At 28.9% G+C, this 22,387-nt stretch overlaps 1 protein-coding gene across 4 annotated transcripts in view; it reads left to right on the top strand.

Annotated features, from left to right (window-relative positions):
- Positions 1-1,073: 1,073 nt before the first annotated feature.
- LOC132930068 (SLIT-ROBO Rho GTPase-activating protein 1-like) overlaps positions 1,074-22,387 on the top strand; it is a 45,847-nt gene continuing 24,533 nt past the window's right edge. For 2 of the 4 annotated variants that reach the window (XM_060995730.1, XM_060995727.1), the window contains exon 1: positions 1,074-1,883. In XM_060995730.1, the coding sequence (XP_060851713.1) occupies positions 1,775-1,883 (109 nt within the window). In that variant the 5' untranslated portion in view covers positions 1,074-1,774. Of the gene's footprint in view, positions 1,884-13,171; positions 13,452-21,223; positions 21,575-22,387 lie in introns of those variants that run through there. The other 2 variants (XM_060995728.1, XM_060995729.1) reach the window with 2 other exon arrangements.

Raw genomic sequence — 22,387 nt, 5'->3', positions numbered from 1 at the left:
GTTAAAAATATGAACGTTTTCACACATAAAAATAAATTCGTTAAAAATACTTCAAATATTTTATAATACGCTGAACCATTATACATATTATATTTACTATGGTTATACACACTTCAAGCGGATTATATACTCTTATTGTACGGGTATTTATTTTCCGTTTCAAGTGCGTATGAGGCTTATTACCGTTAAAATTTAAACTTTCAAGAACAAAATCCGGATCAATTTCAATCGACGGATTCGTTTTATACGATATAATAATTTAGGCTATGTATATTATAATATAAACACGCGTATTTATATTTCAGACGCGTCTTTGTCAAACTTCGTTGTTCTCCTGCAGGTACAATAAAATTTGGACCGAATGCTTATGGCAGGATAATATTCAGAATTAACATAATATATATAGGTATTAATGTATTATAATATTATGTTATATTCACGAATACGAAGTCCCGTCATCCAGTGTTTTATATCGTTTTATTTTCGATCCCGTTACACCGCGCGTGTGTTATTTTTTGATAAAAGTACCTATGCGTGTTATAAAAAAAATATAATGTGCGCGCGCGTGTACGGTGAACCAGACGTTAGGTTTTGTTCTCTTGGCCGCGTGTTGGACCATAATATATTTTGCAATGATACTTACAATATCATTTAACCTCTACACGCGGTAAAAAACAAATTTCTTTCTCGGGGGGCCGCGTTCAGTTCTCCAGTGTATATTATTACATCGTAGGCATAGATAATATTATTATACTAAGCTGCGCCGCGGTAATACGGCGGACATTAATCCAACGGGCGGTAATGATCAAATCAGCAGAAAACACGAGTAAAAAAAAAAAAAAAAATTCGTCGTCGTCGTGAGACGCGGCGCGACGGGTTAAATAATAATAATAATGATACAAAGTACATACGATTTTTAACCGTAGCGAGGCAGGTAAACCGCCGTCGCAGCCGCCGACGACAGATGGCGCTGCCCGGTTCGCCGCGGTCCAGTCTCCCCGACGACGACGACGACAACGGCGACCCCGCTCCCCGACCGGTCCGCGGCGCCGACGCGACCGCGGTAACCACGCATCGACACGACCGACGACGGCGCAGAGCCCGCACGGCGTACGTCCAGGTCAACTGGTTTTATCGCGTCGTCCGTTGCGTGTTTTTCTTTCTTAAAAAAAAAAAAAAACGTTTTTCCGTTGTTACCTACCGTCGTTATAACACTTCGCACGACTACCGAACGCAGTGTGGTGCCGCGTGTACAACAGCGTGCAGGTGTTCGTCGATCGGCTGTTGGTTTGTTTTTTTCATTTTCGGGCACCGAGCAATACGCACGACGGACGATCGCCGCCGGTAAACGAGACAGCAGCGCGTAATAATATTTTATTATTATTATTATATTGTACTGCGGGAGCCCGGTGGTCGTCGGGTTCGGTAAACGGACGTGGTAGTACGAGTGTTTTCTTACTATATACCGTGGTCGTTCGTTTTCGTTGCGATTTATTTTTCGGCACACCTGTTGCCCCCCCCGCGTCAGTGGTGCGATAATCTTATTTTTCCGTCGGTTTTTCGCGCTATGCGTTTCGCGACGGTTATTGCGGACATCGCGACGACGTCGATCGAGGCGGCTGCTGCTGTGGCGACGACTGGTCGGTAAACGAGAGCTGTTGTTCCGTGCCGACGACGTTTATAGTTTTGACATTGCGGAACCTACCTACGGGGTTACCTACCGCTCGTTTCGTAACGGTCACCGTACGCCGTCGCCATTCGGTCCATCGTCGATATGCTGTGCGCCGAGGAACTGATCGGCGGCATCGACGAGTCGGACGCGTCGGCGTTCAAGTCGCCCATCCGCAGACTCGGCTCCACCAGGAAGATACTGTACTTCAACAGTAAGTACCTATTGAATACTGTACGAATTGCATGTCATAATGTATAATACCTATTTAATGTTATCGTAAACCTAGTCGTGGCCCGCGGATTGTTATTATCATATTGTATTACATTACGCGTCTGTTTGGGTTAAGGCCATAGACGAGGCTCACGAAAACAATCGCAATATGTGCATTAATTCGAATATACCTCTTCGTTTTCTGTGGTAACGGCTGACGTACTGTTTATGCGTCACGATTAAGATATCTTGGTAGTAGACCAGCTGGCGCCCTAGGCCCCGAAAAATCGTATTGCGGTTTGTGAAAAACTAGAGAAAGTTTTAGTACTGTTACCGTTGACGAAAACATAATTTTTTTTTTTACCAAACATATCAGTCTTATCACAACAATTGTATTTAATTATAATTTTTTTTATTTTGTTGTTACCGACAGTTGTAGTCGTGTATACTGTGTCTATACTGTAAGTATGTATGCTCTCGGGTATTTATCACTTGTTTCGTAGACCGAAACGGTTAGTCGAAAACGATATCCTTATGTCGTCCGTTTACCGCCGTATCATCGTCGTAGTCTCTGCAATGGCTGTTATGCATATAGGTATTGGCTGTTATAGTAGGCAGTTGGTATATATCCGATTTCCCGTTACTTTTTTCCAATGTATACGGATTTATGGTGTACAATTTAAGCGGTTTTCGTTTGAAAGTATCGGAAAACATGATCAGTCTAGTGGTAACGGTCGACTGATTTCCGCGATGATGAATTACTTAAATATTAGGTTTGAAGTGGAGAAAGTAGGTATTCTAATCAAAAACCATGATAAAGTGTAGTAGAAGACAAAAATTAAGAAATTATCAACTTGAGAGTTCACACGATTTTATTTTGTGTGAAAATAAAAATTGGGGTAGATTTAAACTCTGTGAAATAACTGAGATTAATTTTACCCCAGTAATGGCTGAAAATTGAAAATATTCAAAAAATATATTTTTAAACTTTAAATAACGTGAGTCGTAAATGTATAATAGAAAAAAGTGTCTGTGTGTAATACTGTGTATTTATAAATATAAAAATGAATAGAACTATAGGTACCACGCTGGTATTGTTTAAAATTAAAATGCGTATCTAGGACGCGCGTAAAATACATCGAAATATATCATTATAGGAATTCGTATTTGTATGTGCGAGTATCAACAAGTGTAAAAAGTGAGTTTTGATGATGTTGGAAGTGAAAGTAAGTTCTTATTAAATATTAGGGACTAACATAATTACATTATATCTTATGAGTTACGGTAGTACGGAAAAAAATACCCGCGTTGATAATATTATAACATTTTGATTGAATTGAGATGATTAATTAATAAATGTATTTATTAGTTGTATGGTATTAAAATATCTATAGCATTTTTACTCATTGATGTAAGTACATAATATTGTCTAAAGCGTACCATATTATTGTATAATATACATTATCAATTTTACAACTAGATATTCGGGTTAGTTTTTTTGAATTATAGTCGCCGATAGTGACTTGACAGGGTATAGTTAAAATCTTGTACGATCGCTCGGTATGTTTAATTTGAAAATAACAAATTTACGTCTACTTGTGTTTAAAAATTCATGATAACTGATTACCTTTACCTTTTCAGTACCTATATCTTAATCTAAAAGCCGAAGGAAAATTTTAGTCTATTTATTAAATTATACTTTAAAAATATTTAGAGTTAAAAAATAAAGTGTTGGTAATCCTTTTTTTACCAGGGAACCTTTATAGAACTCTAATTTCTAATAGGTACTATTTTTTCTTTAATTACCTAACCACATTTTATACCAAAGTTTATCCAAGAGCTTGTTATTATACTACGGTGAATAGGATGATTACAATTAATTTATGTAATACACATCTGGATTGATTTACGGTTTTGTGTTTTTTTATTATGAAAAACTGATAATATCTGCAGTTATAAAAAAATGAATTATACGTTTTATTACTATGATGATGATTGAATGATTGATTAGTTGTATGGTAGTTACTAGACACAATTACTTACATACATTATAATTTTACTAGGTAGTTGTTTATTATTGGTTAAAGTATGTTTATGATAACATACATAACCTGATAATTTGTAATATTATAATTACCATAAAATAAGAATATAGAGGTATTACAAAGAAAATACAATAATAGTATAGTATGTTAATGATTTGTGCCTATGTCATACTTATATCACAGGTTATATACATTATGAAATAAGTGAATAGGTAAATTATTAATATAAATAGTTCTGATATAAATTAAGTATATATGATATAAAGGTTCTAGTAAAGGTTGGTTAAGCACAAAAACGTGCTTCTTTATACATAAGAAATATGTCGTGTATCGTACATTTACTAATTTTACAATTATTTTAAAAATGGATACTTAGAAATATCAAATTATCTTGGTCATATGAATGCGATATATCCATCAGTTTATTATTTTTTTTTTAAATTTATTTGTAAAGAATGTGTATAAAATTGTTTTATTTAGGTATATACTATACTAGGAATAAGTAATGTAGATCTAATGAATGCGAAATATTTGTTTGTATATGACGTCGTGTCCATGTCCAATCATAAAATTAACATGAGACTAACTTCAGTCCCAGTTTAGTACTCAAACAGAAATACGTATTATTGTTTTGAAGAAAATATTAATTTTTACGATATGGTTTTATTTTACTTTTCATTGTGAAAGCAAATGCAGCTGCATAGCGTATTCTTTATCGAAATATCTAAACGCGTTTGTAAAAGAGGATTTAACGTAGTCGAGCAAGGCTAGGGAGTTTTAGGGCTGCTATTGTTAAGATATTGACAATAGGGTGAACGATTTTTATCTAAACTTCTTGACACTGGTTGTATACAGATGTCTCGTGTGTAATGGTAAATTTAGTTTAAAATTAATTTCTGATGTTCAAAAAGGCTTCTCAATTTTATATTGTCGTTGATGTGGTGATGGACGACTAGTATCCTCTTAAACAATGGACAATATAATACTTCCGTTGATGTGGGCGAGTAACATTTTGATTTGAGTGATTTTATTCATCGGTTTTAATCTATAGTACGATTATTTTTAATTTGTCAATAATGATATCAAATGTTGCTTTATAATATTATTTTAAATGTAACTGAATATTATATTAATTCATATCTATATTTTTTTACGCTATGCTTGGTTTTAAAAGTTTATCTGCAACGCCAGGTAACATTCATCAGATCATAGCTTATTGTTTTACAGTGACCTATATTTTATTGGTGAAATATTTTATATTTTATTTCTTGTATTCGTTGATTTGTTAAATTTATATTTTATAACAAGTACATAGAAACTATATAATTTTAAGTTTGAAATAAATTTATATTTAATTTTTTATCACAGAAGCTATTTTTAAGAAATGATGAATCAAGTACTTTTTAGGGTCATCGAAGACTCACTAAGAGCAACGGAATTTTATAGTCGACAGTGTGCACATAAATTATATTTTCGCATTCTTTGGTATTTGAAAATGTTTGAGACTATCAATGTTGTCATTCAGTATAATATTATATCCGTTATTGTTGGAGTTATGACAATATACGATGTGAACAAAAAAATTGAAAAAAAAATGGTATAACTGGTATTATAATACCAGTCAATGAACATCATCAATACATTTTCATGTATAAATAATAACCAAGATACTTACTACGTGAACCCTACTTTATACAAAATTCGTTGTTGCAGACTTAGTAGGAAGTTCAGCTGCTGTCAACGATAGAAATTAACGTGACTGTAAAAGACAAAAATATCTATAGGTCCTGTATGTTTTTGTCGGTTTTTTTCATCACTCCACGTTGGTGAGCAGATGTTTATATTATATCCTTTCCCTGCGAGACGACCACCACCATTGGGTTACCATATGGCTGTGTGGAGTGTTTGACACAAACCTAATTAATCATTTAAAACAGTCGAATATAATATGTCACATTATTATTTCCTAATATTATTCGACTGACTTTATGAGTATTTAATATAATTACAAAACTAATTTAACCTAAAAGTAATGTATAGTTTTTGTGTTTTTATATGCTATAGAGATTTAGACTTAGTCTATAATATATATATACATAATACAATTACATTTGATTAAGTATAAATAATTTAATAATGTTCAATGGGTACCTAATATAATGTGATGATACATTTTTATTTTTCATGTTTCCACGTATGCACATTGCACTTGATATAATTTCTTTTAATTAAGTCAACATAATATAGTTCATCTTAATGAATTTAGTTCAAATCTCGCGTTGTGGTTAAATAGGCAGACATAATAGAATAGGTATAACTTATTATAAAATCTTTTCAATCTTAATACCATTTTAAAATATTTATCTTATATTTTTATCATATGTACTTAGTTAGATTTACTACCTTATATTAAATTACAATATATATAGTTTAAATTTAAAATTCTGAAATTGTTTATTTTTTTAAACATTTCAATGAATGCTTATTGAATATTAAATCAATAGTTAATTATAAAAATATATTTAAAAGATTCAAGTTAAATAAAATTATTGATATTATGGAATACTTCGCAAAAATGTTGTGCATTAGCTATTCTTAAAATTAATGAAAAGAATCAATATAAAATAATAATGAAAAAATACTAATGATAATCCTTTATATAATTTTGATATAAAGATTATTTTTTTTTTGTGTTTAAACATTAACTACAATTTAAAATATTCATATAAAATAATATTTGGTTTGGGTTTAATGCATGAGAATATATAAAATTAATTAAAGTACTACCCATTATCGTTTTATTATTTTTTATACTTAAACATAAATAAAATTCATTAACACTTATTTAAAAGAGTTAAAAAATAATTTATGAAAGTATGGTAAAAATCTTAAGCAGGCACCAGTCTAACTAAACCTGTTGAGACATACTTTATGTTTTTGACGAATAAATTTATTTTTAAATTACTTACAATCATATATTTCTATAATGCTTTATTTTCAGCGTAAATATAATATTAGTATTATTTTGTTAATTATTAGTCATGTACTCATGTGTTTATGATTCTAAAAAACAACGATATACTTAATATTTATTAACAATTGCTAAGAAATATTTACTATTGCTGAATGTTTAATACATTATTTTAATTAATAAGATCTTAAGAATTGAAAAAGAATTCTTTTTAAGTTTATAATATTTTTTTTAACAATTTAATAGAGTGGTTCCATTGAGGATTTTATGTAAATAATGTTTTGGCTTTTTGGGTAATTATATTATACCATTCGATTTAGATAATATGATATATTAGATTAATCGGTTTTATCTGGCGTGATTTTAATATTTTATCGGGATCTTAGTTTTATTATTTTTCAGATTCGCTATAACAATTATTTTAGACCATTTACACATAACATTAATTATGATACGGTTATTATTACTTATTATTATGTAACTGTTCCTACTTTGTACATAATTAAAAATATTGTAATAGTAGATATTGACGTAATTTCACGAGTTGTTTATTGAATAATAATATTTATAGTAAATATACTAAGTTATATTATTATTATTATTAGTATTATTCTATAATAAACAATTAAACCAAATATATTTTGATTAAAATAATAAGCTATATATCTGTAAATCAACCGTTTGTAATTGAAATTTTTTTTCTCTGATATGTAGGTTATAGTTACTTAATTTTATTTTGTATACAATATTTATATAGTGCTCAATTATCCTCTACATCATAAATAAATAAAAAATTAGTGTTTTTTTTCGTACTTAATTACTTAATTACAATTTATAATATTTACCATTTTATATAATGTACTAAGTAAAAAAACAATAATACGTTTAGTCAGTACATTTTTGTTTTACTAGACCATAGAAGATTAGATATTCAACACAAATTAAACTTGTCTTGACTATACTGTGAATCGTGATAGGTTTATAGTATAATTTTTGGAGAGTATCAAATTTATAATTTTTATGAACTATTTTCTTAATATGCATAGTGGTTTACTTTTTTATATGAATTGATGTTTTTAATAAGTACCTAAAATATTTCACTTTCTTAGTGTTATTTTTTTATTTGAACCATGACATGGACTTATATTTAAAATGAAACTCTTGAGAACTATTATAGTGACATGACGTGACTAGCAGAACAAAAGAAAAATAATACTCAAATGAAAAAACCCAGATGCTGAAGTAGTTCTGTTAGGATCGAAGGGGTACAAGAAAAAAAAATTGACACCATTTTATATTTTTATCGTTATTATTATTAGACCATGACGATTGCCATAATATTATTATATAAATAAGTTGTATTTGTAGAGAAATCGATGTCAGTAAAATGAAAATGAAAACAAAATATTCTTTGATAAGTTTGTAAAACATTTGATGATTTATGAACTAGACTATGCCATTCGTTTGGGAAGAGCCGGGAATTGGTTAAAAAAAAAAAGAATCATCACCAAGGTAAAGGCGCAGCTCCAGTGTTTCATTAGGTTAATAATGAGGATGTAACGGATTAAATCGAAAACATATTCTGTATAACGAATTGAACCGTATAATGTGCAGCAGACTCATCTATATTGGTCTGCAAATCATAAAAGTAATGTTTTTAGAAAACTACTGGTCTTTAAATATTTATTTGTATAAGAAAAGAAATAAATAAAGTGGGCAAATTCAATATACATAAGTATACAAGTTTAATATACCAAATATAATATACGTATTATGTTAGGTAAACTTACGATTTGTTATTCATAAAGAGTTTTCCTACTTGCTATTAATGTAACAAGCCAATATAAATGACGAATAAAGAACATAATCTGAATATTACGTATTAGGTAAATTTGTATACAAATAAACTTAGATTTATGTTATATTATATTATGTATAAATATTTGTTTATTTTTTTGGTTATTTATTCGTAAAATCAAGAGTTTTTTCCTACGAAGTATATTACATTTAATATTACTTATTAGTATGTTATATCGTAGGTATGCACGGTGAAATATTTTGATTTTTCGCGGTGAATCAAAACATTATTTTTCTGTAATTCTTATGAATTATTAGTTATAATGTTTTGAATAAAGCCTAACTACGAAACACAATTTAACAAAACAACATCGAATATTTAACAATATTATTACATGCTTAATATAATTACATAGTGTAGGAAAATATACATATCCGGGTTCCTAATAAATAAGTATTAACTTTAAATTTATATTGTTATCATATTATGTATGCATATTATTATTTTTTACTTAATTTACATGAAAATAATAAATTATTTTGTTTTAATCATTGAAAAAATAAATTTATGGTAATTCTTGATATTTATTATTTATACTATTTCAAAACTTATATTGCTACTTATGCTTTACAATATTATATAGTCAATACTGTACACTGTAACCACTAAACTAACCTAGTTTTAAATAATATGCGTAGGCGTTTGCAAAGTAATTTTGGCACACCCTGTATGATAAATTGAATGTATGTAACTTGTGTGAGTCAAGGTTTATCGGAATTATTTGTCAAGGTCATGTTACAACGGGTAATATTATGTTTTGTCCCCCACGGACGCAGGAAATTGATGATATTCAATATATTATGCTTAATTCGTCTGGATTTCGAAAGATGCCCCTATAATTTTTTCTGGTGACGTTTTTTTTTTATATATATATATATTTAGAAGACGAGTATTTAAAATAATGGTTTAATAATATTATAATTTATTTATATAGTAAATTAATAAATTAATTATATAGAAGTTTTAAAAATACATAAGTAGTTAACGGTGGATGCATATTATATGCGTCAAATATTGTTAATCTGTTTTATTTAATAAACTACTATTTAGAATTTAGAATTCAGCCCTAAACAAATAAAATATTAGATTATCACCAAGTATTATTATGTGATTTCTTCCAATGTATTTAATTTGAATTAATAATGTATATTTAAATTTTTTAGAACAAATTGAAACTGAAATATTTTATTGACGTAAAGATTTTTAGAAGAAATTAGTCACTACCACTATAAACCACTGTAATAATACTTTAATTTTGAATGTAAAATTAAACAATTTATTCCTCTTTTATGGTTAAGTTTATATTTTTGGCAATTATTTTAGTCTTTCCGTACAAAACCTGAGGTTGAGTAAAATATTAAGCACGTTCATCAATCGTTATGTATAATTAAATTATAAAATTTAGAATTCCTGTTATTTAAAATAGTGTTTTTTGTATTATGTTTTTTTTTTTATTGTATAGATGTTTATTCTAAAATGTTTTTACACTTAAAATCGTATTTCTATTTTTAGATTTAAATATTCAATTTGTCTTGGTCCTTAAATTTGGAGCTTTATTACACATAACTATTTTATGCATTTTCAATAGAATTGATTTATTTTGATTGTATTATTTAAAGTACTCGTAAAATACAATTACGATTACAAAAAAAACAATTATATATAGAACAAAACTTTAATTTCGATGACAGGGATTTATGTGTTTTTGACCTAAGTTATACATTTTTTAAGAGCAAAACGATATGAACAAACTAAACAATCTTTTTAAATAATTTGAATCGATATTTTAAAAAGGTTTTGAGTACACTGCACATAATGAAATGTGTTCTTAAACTACACTTTTTAGGTACAAATTATTAAACTATACTTTGTTATTTAATTCTTGTGTTAGTGCCGTTTTGTGGTTTGAGCACTTTAGGGTTTTTTTATTTAATAATTGACAATGTACAAGTTGTATTTTGGTATGTTGTACACTACGTCACTTTCTCTTTTTGGTTCATATTGAATTTCTATCATGTTTCGGCTTCATACGTTTCTCTAACCGTAAAAAATCGGCAGGTCTATTGTGCATTTGAAAATACAATAGGTGATTTATTTTTGAATATGTTTTCGTCAAGTTCATATATATTGTATATTTTATATATAGGTAGGTATATGTATATATAATATATACCACACTAAGTATGCTAAATTTACAAGTAAATAAATCAGAAATCTATACGAAGGTTAATTATTTCTCACGATTTATACGATTTAAATGTCATTATAACAATATATAGATTATTTTGACTTTATTGAAAACGATATATTATAGTAACCCGCTATTTTGGGTGGTCAACTGGTCCATTTATTGATGTAATGATGTATAATATAGAACGGTACGCTTTGTTAGTAGACCATGTGTTTTGAAACTCTGTTTTCTGTTCATTTTCACCCTTATATTTTAACTACCAACATCCTGATTTAATTTGGACGTGTTTATATTCTCGTATATTACGTATACTTCCTATATAGTGATAAATCATATTATATAGACTGTTGGCTAATGTATTAAGTGTCCTTTATTTTCGCTAAATTGCACAGGTTTGGTCAGTATCTATAATTGATATTTAGTTTTTTTTCCATAAATTTGGATTTGAGATTATTATTTTATTGTTGTTTGTCACGTTATCGATTTATATTCGTCGGTACCTAAATCGTAATCAATAAGTATTTACTTAAAAGGTATAATTTAAATATATTAAGTAAGTCCTATTTAAATTATTTATTATTATTTTGTTTATTTTTTTTTAATTTTAAGGTCGTAACAGTAAAAATATCTAAAAAAATAATTCAAATATTCTTTTTTATATTATTTAGGTATATTTATTTAAGTAATACTATTTTTAATATTGTTTCAAATAAAATTGATAAATCATAATACAATTTTTTTTATGAATATGGTTAATAATCATTATAGTTGATGCTCAACTCAAATGTTAAAAAAATATGTATATTTATTTGTACCTAAACTAGTAGGTACTACAGTTAGACAGTTAGTGAATTGGCAACATTGTAAATAGCAGCACCTAAACAAAATAGCTGTTCATATTACATTAAGTAATCAACCTACCGTGAAGTCTCTTGGTACAATTATTCTGACATATGTTTTTTATAAAATATATTTATCTATAAATACGGTATGGTATAATGGTTATCTTTTAAATTATAATAATTTTAAAATATTCATATTAGCATTTGAAATAAATAATGACAATTATTATTTTATATTTATGTCATTTAAAATGTTCACTTTTCACTTATAATATTATTATTGTAAAAGTAAATAAAAACATTTATAGTCATAGCATGGCAAAAAAAAATTAATGGGTTATTTTGGTCAAATGATCATTAAATAGATTTAATGGTTTTATTATTTTTAATCAAACACAGTCATATTGTATAATACTATATTTACATAAATAATGAATTAATTTTTTCACGTGTATAATGAATATATTGATAAAAATAATTATTATTTAAATAATCTATTGTTATAGATTTATAGTTGCAGGTTCGATGTACTGATTCAAATACATTTTTAATTAATATATTTTGTAGTAAGAGGAGGAGGGTTTAAAGTATTGATAATATTAAAAAAAAAACATGTGTTTATAAACAATCTGGTTGGCTTAAATAGCTGTTATGTAAAAACATATATGTATTAGAATAATTAGTATTTCAAATGTTTTGTATGGTATTTATATGTTGTCAGCGATAATATTATGTGTTCTAGACTTGGCTTTAAACTTATTATTGGTGCCATAAAAAGACATAACACTTAAATCTATTTTGTGCTGGATAGTGCGTTATTAAAGATTTTATTAATGATCGATTCGTGACATGGATTCAATCCACGTTTATATACAAGTCACGTTTGACACCAGGTTTTCTTATGACTTAATTTTTTCAACATCCTGGAACATTCTCGTGTAATATATTATGGCTCATTGTGATTCGAAAATAACGTCTGTACATTTTACATACATATACGTATATTATATATAATACGTACAGTATCAGTGTATTACTATTGTGTACGGCCGAGACCGATGAAACGATTTAAACCCTAAATGACCTCGATTTGATTTCCAGCGTACTTATAACTAAGTGCGTATATTACGACGATGGGAAAGCGCGTTTTTTCATCCCATTCAAATTTGATTTTCTGATAGTAAATTGGCTAGACCCCGTACGAACGCACCCGCAGGCTGGGTAAACGGGGGTTGGCAATGACGTCATAATGTTATTGAAATCCTTGTATAGTGTGGTGTGGCGGTGCGTAAACGGCGCATTTCCCCTGCGGCCAACGGCGACGGTCGGAAAAGCGCATGATCCAAATGGGATAAAGCGGGGAACTCGGTCCGGCGGGCGGCACACAGCTTCCAGTATCTCACTCGCAACAGTTGTCGACCGTACTTTTCGCTCCGTCTCTCCGTGTCGTCCCGTTGTAAACACAACAACATATATTTTCACATATTATTGCGCAGTATTTGGCTTCGTATCCGCCGTCGCGCGTCCGCGGTACCATCACATTGAAAACGTACCGATGAGTTGCGCGGCTGGCGAATAAAATGTTCCAGTGTATTGTCCAGCCCAGGAATACGTGGAGCAGGAGCAGCCCCGAACTTCGGGAACTCAGAGTCGTCTATCCAGGTGACTACACTCACATCGTCTGCATGTATTTGTATTATCCTTACTACGCGTATTTGTCGGTTCTCGTGTTTTTCCGGATCGATAAACGGATATCATAATATTATTATTTATATTGTCTGGCATCATTGTGGACCGCACAAGCGAATCGCGCGTATAGCGAGCTATATGCGATATCGTTGTTGCAGGTCTTGCTACACTGGCCCGTGACTGTCGTAATCGCCATACGCCTACCACATACGTATATGGATATAGTCGTAATGGTAGTGAATGTTTCGGCAGTACACGGTTGACGGTTCATTTGTCACGTGCGTGTTGGCCAAACGAAATTCGGTTTTGCGTAGTTAGCCCGTGTATACCGTAAGCGTATTCCGCTGTTATACGCATGGCAGGACGTGCCGTAGAGATCGATGACACCCGTTGCGGCGGCGGCGGTAGAGGGCGGTAACGCTCTCCCACCGGAACGTCCGGAACCGATTGTCTGTGATTTCCGATATTAAATAAAATCTCAAATGAGAGATTCCTCTCTCAAAGTAATCGATCTTAATGTTATTAATATGTTTATTTGATGTTATTATGCGTTGGTACTTCAATTATACCATGTATATTGTATATCTACTATACCTAACCTTATAAAATGTAGTATAATACACATAAATCTCTTTCATTGCAGTTTATTATTTCTATACAGGTTAAGTATCATTATTTTTTACAACAAGGATAAATAAGTTATAATTGTTATACCCTTATTTATATATTCAAATTTTATTTTTAAACTAAATTTAAATCGTAGGTATAGTGCTATTATTTAATATTAAATTAGGTATATCAAAAGTAAGGTCAAGATTAAACTAAATTATATTAAATTGTTACCTTTATGTATAAATTAAATATGATACTCGTATAATGATAATCCTTGAACAATAAAAACCATTTAAGTTATTTTATTTCTCTAAATAATAAATCATAATAAAAACTATTTTGGGTTTTAATCTAAATTTATTTAAATTCGTTATCATTATAATAACTATTATTTTATCACAAAAATACATAGGTAATCTTAATATTTTAATAAACAAAATAATCAAAGCTTACATAAAACAAGATAACAAACTGGGGAGTCTACAATTTATAATTTTAAAAAAAAAATAGTATGGCTGAGATAAATATAAATTTATGTATAATAAATCTTATTATTTTTAGTAGAAGGGAAGATAAAAACAATGGTAAAGTAGCACAACTACAAGTGGTTTACAATGTTTTTTTTTAATGTCATGAAACGGGTTGTGAATATCAGCCAACAAAACGATAATTTCACAAACATCTACTCTTCTACTTACATTTCTTGACCTTATAATATATTATGCAGCACCATATTATATTACTTAAAGATAACTTTAAAATTGGTTGCACAATACATTGTAATTCAGAAGTAATTTTTTTTTATTAAATATTTTATGTAGAACAATTGGAATAACATTCAAGTTTTAATATTAACAAACAATTTATACTTCGTTAAGTATACAAGTAAATAACAATAAATGTTTTGGGTTGATAAAACTATTATAACACCAAGTATAATATGTCAATAAGTATCTTTCAAATACGCAACATTGTTGATTACAGTTTTTTAGATAGAGTTATACACAATGCATTGCATTTGCTATATCATAGTAAAATTGAATGTGTAAACATAAATAAATTTATATAAGATTAAGTCTGGTTGTTTTGATTAAACTTTACATATTAAAAATTTTTAAAATTTTAAAATTTGGAAAATATTTTATTGTACATTTAAATATACATTCAATACCTTTAATTTTTACTACTTATTTAGAATCTTAATAATAATAATAAAAATACCTATGTTTATTAATATTAATAAAGTAAGTGACCTACTTGAACGAATATAACAAAAGGGGAGTATAATATTATGCGATACTCGATATTTTATATCATTTATTCAGTTATGAATATTTTAGAATTTTATGAAACTGTTGGCAATTATTTTTTGTGTTATTTATGTTTTTTATTCATATGATTCATGCATAACTTCTTTGTATTTCTCCACCCTCATTTTTGTTGTGCATTCAAAACATTCACAATCAGTGATTTTGTTTGCTCTTGTCAAATAGAACGACCATTAAAAACCCTACCCTCATAGTTGTGGACAAAAGATGGTTGAGATATCCTTATATTTTTCTCTTTCTGAAAACTATATTTTTTTTTAATGATATTGTTGAACAAATAAAAACATTAATATTTATGGGTGGAAACGTTGAAAAAAAATATTTCAAAAATCGATATGAAACCAGGATTACTATAAGCCACTTAATTTTTATAGATATCATAAACCTTAGTTCGTAAATCATCGTTTTCAAATACAAATGACAACATTACGGGAAATGGGTTTTATTTTTATTTCCATAATTCTAACTCGTTATGGGTATTGCCTATTCGGTAACGACTTTCGTCGTGATCCATTGGTTAGAAGACGGTATATGTAACTAAATTATGATTTATAATATCATCGGAAAAATAAACCTCATTGTTCATATCTATTTGTGTAATTCTACTTCAATAACCTGACTACCTACTCTTGAAAGTTAACAATTAGTATAGCCATTAAAAATGAAACGTGTATCATGCAATCATATATTAAAATTATAAGTTTGTTCAGATTCGTGACTGTAGTGCACTCGGGATCAACTGTTAATTTGTATCGGTATTATTTTATGATGTTAGCTTTGTTTTTAAAAACTATTTTAGCACCTACATATATTACGTATAAGGTAGTAGTATAATATAGTTTACAGTGCATGATTGCTTATACTAATCAGTGAATGAATTAAAATATATTTTTTAACTTATATACAGGCTATTGGTAAAGACTGAATTTAAACAACTAGAATGACTGACATTTTAAGTTTAGTGGCAAACAAATTAATAGAATCATATACCGATAGTTTTACTAAACAAAAAAAAAAAAATATGATAAATTAAAAATATTAAAAAATTAAATTAAAACATTATTATTATATGACGCTACGTGTAGTATATATAACGTATAATTATACGTATTTAAATACTAATAGTATACATGTGTCGAGAAGATTATAAAATATAACTTTGAAGTAGTAAAAAAATAAACAGTAAGTATACGAGAGCCCTAGAAATTATAACAATAAGGGGGATCTGTGTTGAGTATGTATATAAAAAGATTTAGAAACAGGAAAAATGGTTTTCTTGAGTACATTTTATGAACGAGGGTAAAAAAAGTAAAAACCCTCATACGTACTAAGGATTTAAATTAATCTGAACTTGCAATTATATGTAGGAAAATAAATTTGGCTTCAAATATTGTTATAGAAATACGATTTTGGTTTTGAAATTTTGCTATATTTTTTTTTTTAAGAATTATTCCAAATAAATACCTTTAAAATATACTGTTAATTGTGTTGGTATTTTTGCGAATAGGGTATTTTTTGTTAACATTAAGTTTTTGAATTATCAAAAATATTTCGCAACATCTATATATAGTAATTAAAACTACAATGACTATAATAGTGAAATCTAATCGATACTCAGAAATTCATTTTCAGTTTTCATATTTTAGTATAAGTAGTAAGCTATTGAAATAATATTTTTTAATGTATACGGTCTGTACGGTTCTATGTAGTACGTACTTATTTTTGAATGTTTATACTATGAACGAGACATTTTATATACTACAAAGTTTGTTGTTTTTTGTGAGAACAAATGAAAAATAAGCTACGATAAAAAAAGAGCAACTTATACTAGATGTGGTTAAAGTTATTGCATATGGTTTTCGTCTTTCTGAAAATAGGAACTACATTTCCGTCAGCAATCATCCTTAGAAGGGGTCGGTTTACAGTTGAAGGGTGGCCAGTGTGAGTCACGCCATATATCGTTTTTTCTTCCCCTACACTCGTCGAAATACTGGTGTTCACAGACGGTGCTTCGTTGTTTTTATATCAATATATTTTTTCTCCAATAATAAAATTGACTCCATGTAAAAAATGTTGACGTTTTGGTCACCGATCAAATAATAATAATTTTTGGTAATGATAAAATAATGGAATGTAATTCTGTCGAACGAGCCAATTGTTATTTCCTCGTAGTTTATAACTATCGACTTTCGGAGCAAAGACATATGTTTGGATCTCATTTTATGTGACTATAGTGGTAAGCAATAACATACGATTCTCTTACAGTGTGTATTAATACACATAGACATCGATGTATCCGTATGTTTGATATGATTCGTCTAAGTTTGTTCTATTTTTCAACGCTTAGTCAACTGGTGGCAATCTGCATATTGCGCCGTTTGGTTATTGCGTTGTTCTAAAACTCTTTCTTGTCCCTAAATTAGTTACCTAAATATTTCAATTTGTTTAATATATTTTATTTTAATAATTGTTCTCGTTTTTATTTTTGTATTGTGCTTAAGATTAATTTAGTAAAATCGCATTCGAATCGTTTCATAATACTTGATAACCAAAAAGTTAATTGATTTTTACATAGTTTATTACTACATTATATTACAATACGTATACAAATACAGATATCGATACCTACATATTTTTAACCTAACATTTTTTATTATATATACCATGGGTGGCCAACCAGTCGATTACGAGATGAATTTGTGTCGATCGCGACACCCTTTCGCATTTTTTTAAATTTTTGAATTTTTTTTCAGAAAAAAATTAAAATATTTTTTTTTGTAAATGTTTACCTACATAAATTATAATTAGAAAAAAGCTATAAATAACTATTAAAAACGAGATTATACACAGCTATATTGACAACCTTATTTTTTTTTTTTGGTCGATCGCGACAACCTAGAAAATCTCGGAGGTCGATTACAAGTTGGCCACCTCTGATATATATGATATGGTAAGAATGAATCCAATTATAAGAGAAGGAATTTGGGAGCTTTTGTATAAAACTTTGACCATATTACAAAAAGTGATAAATTAAATCTAATCATTATTAGAATGCATGTTTAACTACTTAATTTATTTTGTGTGTTTTTAGGTATAGGTAGGTACATACACAAAATATATGCTACTATCATATAAATATTAGTAATAGTGATTAGCAAGACGGCAAAGAGTAATATTAGAAGAAGCGAAAAAACAATTGGTCTGTATTCAAATAACTTTTTAGACTTTATTGGTTTTTCACTTTGTTTAGAATAATACCTTTATCAGACGTGAGTAGATTTGCATTTCCTTATACTTCCGGGCACGTCCGACTATTGTGCGTCTTTGATAGGTTATTTCCATTTCCAAATTGTTTGAATAACCAAGTAGAAAAATTATTTCTTTATATCGAACTGTCTGAATGCAAAAAAATTAATTTCTAGTGACGAAATTGTGTTTATATATATTTTCTTAAAAGAATAATTTGTGATTGTAAAATAAGTGCATATGCATTTTTTTTTTTTGTATGTAAAAAGTGTAAAATTATGTAAGTGGATAATATAAACATATATAATAATAATTAATAGTACATATTATATTTTATTTTCAAGTTATGTTTATTATAATATAATATAATTAGCGTATCACAGGTTTTACAATGATGTAGATAATCAATAATTTATTCATAATAACCATAAAAATAAATATTTTATAATTGATTTCGTTTTCGGAGTTAATAGTTTTACACTATTAATTATCCTTAAAATTGAAAAATCAAATAAATAAATGTAAGCAAGTGGTAATGTATTATTTACAACAATTTTTTTTTTAAAGTCTACAATAACAATCCATCTCTTTAATGCATGAGGTGATTCTTAACTTGTTTACATTTATATATTTAACTAAATATATTAAGTTATTGAATGTTTTGAATATTTTATAATTAATAGATTTTTTTATTAAATTTCGGTCGAGGACAAATATAATATTTCGAAATGATTGCATTTTACAGGTTTATAATATTGTAACTTTTATAACTGATTGATTTACTAGTTCATATAACTGTGTTGGTGTGATTTTTAATAGGTTTTTGTTTGGAGGAAAATGGGTTAAATAATTTGTAGTAACTGAACGCAATTATTTTGGTTCTTGTTAGTTTTTTAAATATTTTCGTAGAAAAACATATTTTTATTATAGCAAATTTTATGAAAATAAGAAAAAATAGTTATAAACAGTACAACACGTTTTTAAAAAGTTATTACGTATTTAATTATAATTCCTAACAATTTTTAACATTGATAAGAAAAATTATTTTCTTAAATTTTAGCCATTATTGGTCAATATGAGAAATATCCTCTGCCAATGTATAAATATGTTATTAATATGTATTTACACATTTAGTTACAACTTAAAACACGCATTCGTCAGTATAATTTACTGATCAAAAGTAAAGCGATGAAAACGCTATTAGAATTTACTAATGTTATTAAAAATTATAAAAAAGTACAATAATAATAGTTTTTATTACATCATAAAAGTAAACATTTATGAATGTATAATATACTTAAATAAAACTGATATAATTATTATTACAAACAATACAAAAATTATATATAATTTTGTACATGCTTTACTGTTCCATGTTTTATCAAAACATAATCAGATACTGCTATTAGCTTATCGTGTATCTGAATAGTAGTACCTATTGTATACATCAAATTATTAGTTTACCGTTTAATAGCGAATAGGTAAAATAGCGTAAAAAGCTAAAAGCAAAAGCTGCTAACAATGGATAATATATAGGTATTAAATAATAACTATAATAATATTATGATGTATCATTACACATTGAGATGATGATTTATATTTTATTGTTTAGGCAAATATAGAAATACTGCTTTTGAATCTAAAATCAAATTAAAGTAGCCACACATAAATAACTTCAGTGTGTATATAGTATTTGGTGATAATTTATTATTGGTAATAATATGTTTCCATATAAGTCGTCGTGAATATCTTAACACGCTTAACAATTAATGACGGTAAAATATAAACTAGGCGCATAAATGTACGTAATACACATAAATAATAATGCATTCGGTCGATTTCGAGGTACCACCGGTATAGGTGCCGAAACGGATGAGGATGGCGTCCGTCGCGTTATATTGTACTATATTCGATTGCGCATACGTACTACGTACCTATATACTACAATTTTGACGAGAAAAACGCGGTCGTGCCTTATATAATGGCATATGCCATTAAACACAATATTATATTATTATTATTATTATTATTATTATTATATTTAACGAACCTATAGATAATGGTAACAACGCGGCGGTGGTGGTTGGACAATGACCGCGATTCCGTTATGACCGTGGAAACCCCGCCGTGCGCCGCCGCCACTGCAGTTTTCTCGGCGGATATGAGGTAGCGCGTCGGTGCTATTCAAAACCTGTAAAAATACGGTTTATTTATTTTCGTTCGATTTTTTTTTCGTTCGATGGTTCGTTCCATTATTTCGCGCGATCGTCGTAACTGCCACCAATAGGAAAACGAATGAAAAAAAACGCCTAATAACGACAGAACAAATTATAATAAGTATACCTATGTATACACATACATAGACACTGTACACCTATCATACCGATCACCTCTACTGACCGCGTCGCCGTCGTCGTCTGTTGTTGTGTATTGAAAATTTCGTTTTACCGTATAGTAGTTGGCATAAATCACGTAGTACACCTCCCCACCATCACCGCCCCGCCGGCGAATAGTCGCTAGCTGCAGCGAGCGGAGAGCACACGACGCGCGGCCAACGCAGACAGTTTACGCGCACGTGTCGTACGGGATGGTCTCCGATATCGTTGTATGACGTTCTCGTGCCCAATAATAACAATAATAATAATAATTCGTGTGTGTTTGTGTGTGGGAGAGTATTAAATTTATTATCGTATTTGTAAAATAAAAATAATAATATTATTTTCATATTATTAGATCCGCGTGTGCGTGTGCGGACGATATGCGCGCGTGACGGCGGCGTATTCGCGTATCCGACCCTACCGTGTTACAATACTGCATCGGTATTATTAATATTATTATAAAAAATGGGGAAGATGTCTTCGGTCACCACGGCTGTCGCCGCCGCCGACGAAAGGACGATGACCGCCAAGGGTAAGGTACCGAGGGCCTATATAGCTGAGGGTTTATAATAAATTATTATATGGTCGTCGTATAAACGTGACGTGAACAATGGCTTCTGGCGCGTTATCGTCTTACCCGGGGAGTCGTGTTGTGGGTACACAGTTTTTTTTCTCATCCGGAAACGAGTGAAATACTAAAATGGAATACAAGAAGGTATACAACGGAGAATCGTTTTAAATGCCATTTATTTAAACGCACCTATACGAGAGGCAGATGGTACACTATAATGCAGTAGTATGACGTAATTTCAAAAAAAAAAAAAAAAAATTATTATCGTAAGCATTGAAATAAAATTTGTTTATACCTATGGGTAATTGTTATACACGATTCATATAATATTTATGTGACTAAATTGGCTATAATATCGTAGCGGATAGAATACTGTACTATACTTTAACTCCTAATCGCAGAGTTGTACGAGATTTTTATTTTTAATTTATATTTTCTCTCTCTTGATAAATAAAATGACTTAATTCTAGAATACAAATTATTTACTTGTGTTTACGTTAATATTTTTACTATGTTAGTGAAATCTCTTTGCTTGATTATAGGTACCAAATCAAAACATAATAGTATGTTGTGTCTACAGCTGTCACGTAGAAATTACGAGATTAGAGTTTACTGGTTGTAGTTTCTACTAATTATTATATTATTTATTTAACATTTTCCTGTTTAAAAACTTAAACGACTTATTAATATTATTATTTATTCTATCATCATTTATCTGTGGACTATTATAATTAGGTAAGTTAATTTTAAATCCATTATTTTTGTCAGAGGTCT

The sequence above is a fragment of the Rhopalosiphum padi genome, chromosome 4, assembly GCF_020882245.1.
Source record: "Rhopalosiphum padi isolate XX-2018 chromosome 4, ASM2088224v1, whole genome shotgun sequence".
In the NCBI taxonomy this organism is placed as follows: Eukaryota; Metazoa; Arthropoda; class Insecta; order Hemiptera; family Aphididae; genus Rhopalosiphum; species Rhopalosiphum padi.
The sequence above is the reverse complement of the archived record's forward strand: the minus strand, read 5'-3'. Positions and strand labels throughout refer to the sequence as shown.